Here is a 6,855-nt window from a genome sequence, read left to right on the forward strand (position 1 = left end):
AAGTAAACAATTAAACAACAGACAGCCACTTTAAGGCATAACATTGTTGAACAATAATCTTTGGCTTATAGCCACTCATTAGCGGCTGACTTATGCACTGTGAAGTGCAACTCATATCTCCACAGCTAAGGTTCATTAAATCCAGATATGATTCTGAGTAACGCACTCTAATCTAATGACCCCTGATAATTGAAATATGTAAATATAAATCTACATTTCAACAATAAAATTATTACAGTAATCAATTATCTAAATTAATTGCTGAGTCATATTCTTCATTCCTTGCCACAATTACACATAAAATAAGTTGGAATTACTTTGGCATATCATTAAAGAATGAGATACAGGAAAATATTTTGAAATTAAGTTTAAACCATGTCAGAATGTCAGACTGCAATTACAAATTGTTACCTTCCCTGTAAAGGTAAACCGTTTTCTTAATTAAACCAATCACAGGCCCCTAAAATGACTACATGCAGTAAACCAATTGACGTTCGGCGTCAGGCTTCAGGAGACGAAATCAACCATAAAGAAAGGGTCTTTAAAACGTTTATAAACATTGAAACAGTAGAACAAGAAGCAACAATAACAAAGGGAAGCACAAACAGATAATTGGTTAACAAACTAAAACACCCTTTTATGGTGTGATGATGACAAAAGTAGTACAATACTGCTGGACCACCAACCATTAAAGAGGTAGGCATAGTAGGTTCAAAAGTACATATGTACTTAACCCTGTATACAAGAGTGCAGCATGAAATCACATTAAGATAGTTTTTGTAACAAATGAATTGTTTGAGTATTTTTTATTTTATTTTTTGAAAACAAGGCAGTGTAAGTGAGATTTGTTTGAATCTAATAGAGCCAAAATACAAAAATCTACCACTAAGTCCAAATCAATCAGGTCCATAGCAGAAAACTACTGAATATTTGCTCCTTCGTCAGCTTTGGTTGAACACGCCTCCAACTATCACATACATCACATAAGCCTTAAAGTTCATTCATTACAAAAAAAAAAGGGGGTATACCAAAATTTGCGGAAATGTGTTAACAAGCCTACACAATTGAAAAAGGAGGAAAAGACAAAAAATTGAAGAAACTAGGAAATAAACAATTTGTCTGAAGACCAAAATTTTGGCCTTGTCTTTAAAGAACTGACAGAGCAGTAGGAAGAAGTTTACTGAGTTTACAATATGGCAAGTCACACTACTCTGTAGGACCTAATTGGTACACAACAAATGGCGTCTGAGAAAAAAATCACGTATAAGAAACATAACTTCTTTTTCCTATAAAATAAAATCACAATTTCTTGTCATTCTATATTAGCAACTTGAAAACAGATCACTTTAAGAATTATGCATCTTACGATGGATGGAATCATCCAACAAATGAAAACAACTTCTCATTTGAATCACCAGTTACACCATATTTCATAGCAATGGGGGAAACATTGAAAGTGAATTTTAAACAAAGATTATATCAACTAGTTACTTCAAAAAACATACGTCATCCACAAATCCAAAAAATTTTAATACTTAACAATTTTCTGATGTCATTACCAAGAAAATAACAATTATAAAGTTGTACGTATAAATTGACTCCTAAAGAATTTATGTACAGAAGAACAAATTAAGTCAAGCTATATAAATATGTAATATTTACAGAATACATAAATTTATACAAATTCACACACATATACATTTTGTGCTCACTAGCAGTCATATACCTACATATACTCATGCATACATGGTACAGATAAAAAACACATGTAGTACTTCTACAACATTTATCACATAATGCTATACTTACTATTTAAAAAAGCCGTTTCTACTACTCAGAGGCTTGATTAGGAACTACATATTGCATTGTCAAGTATTACTTGATGACAGCTGCTTGTAAAGAAGTGACCATCTATGTCAAATAATTTGTATGATTTTAGTTAGTCAGAAAGGAGTGAAATTACATTTGATACTACCAAGTAGAGAGTCAAATACTTAATAGCCAAGCAGGCAGTCCAACAAAAATCTAAATTTGATAGAACACACAAAAAAAAGTATTACAGAAACAAAAATGGAAAAAAACGGACATATACAAACACTCACAATATGACACACATCTGATATGACTAGACTATAAAGAGGAACATCACAGCTCAGGCAGAATTCCTCACTTGAGGTGCTCAGAATTAAAAATGCAAATACATAACCATAGTATATCTTGTGTTGGTATGGATGTAGGTTGTAACAGGGAGATGAATAAAAGCTATAATAAGTCATTATTAAAGTATGGGCCCATATAAAATACCTCAATATTGATTACTGACAACAGACAGAGTTGACTGAACAGCTTGGTAAGGGCGTCACATGAAATGTGAACATTAAAAATATTATGCTCCTCCGTCAGGTACAAAGGTTCATCAACACAACTAACATCTTCTTAATGATAATATTCCCAGTGATTTTATCTGGAATATACAAATCGAGAAACAATTTTTTTCTTTTTCATATATGTCAGGAAGGGTAAATATTTAACAAAGTAATGATGTTTAACGCTGACTTTTACGCAGCCTAGTGGAATGAGCTGGAGAATCAGAAACAGATGACTCTGTAGTTAAACCTCCAACAGGTCTTGTGGTATTCTGGCTTGGAGAGTCTGGATTTCTTTTGGAGGAGGATAAATGGGTTTTCGTTCTTGGGTGAGGTTTGGGTGAATCAATGGACTCATCCTTCAAAACACCACAGATTAGATTTGATTCTTCAGATTTCATCTGAATTTTAGGTTTCCGCAAGTCTGAAACTTTGTCCAGCTCGGTCATGGCTTCTTGAATGGCATTCTCCAATTGTGTATTCATTTTCCGACCTCTGAAAACCAGCAAATAAAAAAACATAATTATGTGTTCAAAAAATGTAAACAAATAAGGAATGGTCATCTTACAAATACTTTAAAAGAAAGTTGCAATAATTAGTGGATCAAATACCAAAATAAACTACGACTTGGTATTTTTAAAAAACAAAACAAGCCATTCCAAATTCATTCACACAACCTCACTACCTACTACCGATCACTACAACCAATACATGAAACAATATACTATAAAATAAAGGAAAAGAATTTACTAAGCAAAACAGGATAAGATAAAAACTTTAGAAAAAGTAGAGTATTATCAAACTCAAGTTGATGCACCAAACCCCAACAAATGTTTTACAGCTGTTGCTATCCATCAAAATCAGTGATAGGGTTCTTATGTAATCTCATAAGGAAATTAAAAGATAAATGAATGAAAAAGTACAAAAACAACCAAAGCATGCGTGACAGGTTAAATATGTTAATTTCTCTTCATCAAGATTTTTTTATTAAAAAAAAAAAAAGAATTATTGAGTCATCACCATAAACCCAAAAAGGAATGTGGTTTTAAGGGCCTGTAGATAGAAACTGCCCTACAAGGGGACCAAACATAATGTTGACAAAGGGACACACTAGATTTGGTACACATTCTTTAAAAGTTGTAGTATATCTTTTAAAATGACTTGTTTGAAAATGTAAAGTTAACTTACTGACTCCAGCTAATGAACCAATTATGATTGAGCTGTTCTATTCCGTCCTGAATCTCCCCTAGCTTCTGCCATTGCCTACCCACTTCAACTCACTTCCGAAATTTCTTGATGGCTCGGTGGTGGGCCTCCAAACCCTCCGACAGCGACTTGAGGCTTTCTCTGGAAACGAGCGAGATGGAGCGGTCACCACCACCACCACCGCAACCATTGCCACTGAACCAGCGGACCCAAACATGAGTCGAGGGCGTGGCCGTTTTCGAGGCCGACGAGGCCGAGGCTGAAGGGGGAGGGCCCGAAGGGTTTGCGACCACCTGGCCTGGCCACGCGGGGAAGCCCCTTGCGGGGCCCCACACGAGATCACCTTCAGCCAGAGCCAGGGGCGGGGACGGAGCGGGATCATCTTCCCCCACACTGCTCTCAGCTGGTATGGCATGAAAAATGTCGGGAGGGTCATAGGTATACTCTCTACATAGAGATTGAGTTATAAGGTCAAACAACTGATGAATGGAATGGATGATGTGTGATGTGCGGTGCAGTCTGTTGTAGTTAAGGTATGAAATGACAAAATAAAGAGGACACTCGTAACGAAGAAAAATTGTTGACAGAGTATGGAAGATCTTAGCGGCCAAATAACTGATGCAGTTAAAAGGAGAATTAAATTTTCAAACTAAATAAGAATGTGAAAAAAACCTCATGCATAAATTAATGAGAATTGTCCATGCACTTACGACATAGCTTACACTACCAATTTAAAAGCTGCAAGTAACAGATATAATAGTTTTAAGTAGCAAATTGTTTCAGATAAAAAGTTTGGAATAAATTGATGAATCAAAAATAATAAGTAGCTTTAGAAATTTAAAAAAAAAAAGAAACAGAAAAGAAGGGAAAGCAATAACATTTCATGCAAACAATAACATCTGAACATAAACAATAAAAATCATTGCATACTATCACTAGTGCTGGTAATACTAACAAATTTGTGATCAAAATGCTTCCTTTGAAAATAGCATTGTAAATGACAGAGATCATTCATCTACCAAGGTGATGATGAACATGAAGACAATGATCATCATGAAGCAGAAATGAGAAAACTAGTGCAACTTGGAACTTACCATTGCCGAGATCATCTGATTTCCTGAGCTGCTGATTGTGATGATTCAATTGAGCATGGGTTTTAAAATGACCACCTGTCCCATATGAATCATCCCCAACGGAATGCTTTCTTTTAAGGGAATTTCGGTTAAGTCCAATATCTCCGTACGTGAACATGACTTGCTGGTGTTGAACTTGTAGATGGGGTTGGTTTTGATTTGAAGTGAGCACTGTGCTGGACGATTCAACAAAAGCATCACTGCTGATTAATTTGGAATCACAAGAATAACTATCAGGTCCAGAGGGAGGAGAGCCACTACTACTGTGGGGCTTTTCTTTCTCAGAGGAGTTCCAATCCATATCATTGGGTTCTGGTTCTGCATTACTGCTTGATACACAATGCACCATAGCCAGGGATGAAGGGGCTGAGGTCTGAAAGAAATCAAAATCAGTTAAAAGAGGAAACAAAATATTTTAACAGCTCACAGTTCTTTCTCAACACTAACCTGTTGCTGACGATGAGAACTAGCAGGAGAAGTTGCAGGGGATGCTGCCGATGACTGAGACGAGCCAAAATTGACATCATCAACAGAAGATGTGGTGGTATCAGCAGTTGGGCTGTGCTGAGGTGTAGTACCACCACCTGCTACTGGACTCAAAGTAGTTGTGTCTGGAGGACTTGCAGAGGCAGAACTAGCTGTTCCGGCAGAAGTGATAGATGTTGTTGGTGAGGCAACAACCTGCAAAAAATCATTATTTTATTAAAAGTGAAAACATTAAAAAAAGGAAACCTTAAGTAAAAAGTACTTTCAAATTAAGCTGAAAGATTTAAAAGCGAATTTTTAGGAAGCAAGCTTAAGAATTGAGAGCTGGATTTACAGAAGAAAACAGAAAATCACTGAGAATGTTTAAAAGCAGACGATGATAGCGTGAAACAGGCTAAACTGGACCACCTTCTTGTCGGTACTGGATGACTGCTGATGTGCTTTGTTGGTGACTATGATTAGCTAGACAGTTTTAGCTATTGATTCGGCTATTGATTACCCCCCGGTGGTCCAAATTAGCTTGTTTCACAGTACCCAGAAAACATGTTTAAAAATTAAGATGTTCAATAAAAAATATTACAAGTTGATTTTATTCTTGGCAGCAGCGCTGTTAGCATGGCTTTATAAAGCTAATGCAATATTGGTCTGTGCCAGCACACATCATGAGCTCCACAAGGTGCAAAACAAATAACCATTACACATTTGTCATTTGTTCGGCACCTCACTTTCTTCTTTTGTTGAGCTGATGCTGGTGTGCCAGCATTGCCTTCGCCACCTCATCAAGCCCAAAAATTTTTTTACTCGGAAGGCTGATTGGATCATTTTATAATGCGGATGGATGTATCAAGAAAGGCCTCTTACATGCACAATCTACTATCACAAAGGACTATGTGGACTATGGACTATTAATTAAGCACTGAAGCGTGTGTGTGTGCGCACAAGCAAGGCGCACCCACCTCCCGACAGCTTGAACCCCCAGACAGGTTATTGGTGGTGATGATAGCGGTGGAGGAGGAAGAGGAAGAGATAGACGTGGTAGTGATGGACGTGGTTGTGGTGGCGGTAGATACAATTTGCCGTTGCAGTGCTTGTTGCACTGACAATGGTTGCTTGATAGACAATGTGCTTACAACTCCCACCTTGCTGCCTAAGCTGTTGTTGGTGCTTCCACTGCTACCAACACTTATAGGCAAACCCTTGCGCATATTGTTGGTGATATTGCTGTTTGGATGCTGCTGAAGTGCTTGCAGCTGTGCTTGGTTGTGTTTCTGGAAGTACACACCATGCAATAATAAAATCTCATTCGCATAGAGAAAAACATTTCACACATGCAAAACACCGAGTCAGAACAAAAACAATATGCTAGGGTTCTGTTCATCTTTTTTTCTGGTCTTGTCTTTTCACAAACCAAGTTGCTGACTGGCTTTGCCCACTTTTGAAGTTACACTGTAGCGCATGCATAAATGCAGGCGGGTTGACTATTTACTCTCGGGGGCTTCGGGGGCACTTACACAATAGATAAACCCACCTACATATCTGCATGTGGCAGAGTTTAATTACCAAAGTGGGCAGGCCACATCAAGTGACTGTTCCTGGACCTTAATTCATTTAATCATGAAAAATTATTTCCCTCACACACACACACAGTTAGGTGAACCCCACCC

The 6,855-nt window shown here is 37.3% G+C and overlaps 1 protein-coding gene across 1 annotated transcript in view; it reads right to left on the reverse strand.

The window, feature by feature from the left end:
* Nucleotides 1-534: 534 nt before the first annotated feature.
* LOC113208831 (polyhomeotic-proximal chromatin protein) overlaps nucleotides 535-6,855 on the reverse strand; it is a gene marked incomplete at its 5' end in the record, with an annotated part of 11,029 nt that continues 4,708 nt past the window's right edge. Inside the window, 5 exons of the mRNA XM_052269052.1 lie at nucleotides 535-2,861; nucleotides 3,648-3,975; nucleotides 4,667-5,078; nucleotides 5,153-5,386; nucleotides 6,148-6,459. Of these exons, the coding sequence (XP_052125012.1) occupies nucleotides 2,546-2,861; nucleotides 3,648-3,975; nucleotides 4,667-5,078; nucleotides 5,153-5,386; nucleotides 6,148-6,459 (1,602 nt within the window). The remainder of the gene's footprint in view (nucleotides 2,862-3,647; nucleotides 3,976-4,666; nucleotides 5,079-5,152; nucleotides 5,387-6,147; nucleotides 6,460-6,855) is intronic.

Source organism: Frankliniella occidentalis, unplaced genomic scaffold (assembly GCF_000697945.3).
Source record: "Frankliniella occidentalis isolate FOCC.00 unplaced genomic scaffold, Focc_3.1 Scaffold81, whole genome shotgun sequence".
NCBI lineage: Eukaryota > Metazoa > Arthropoda > Insecta > Thysanoptera > Thripidae > Frankliniella > Frankliniella occidentalis.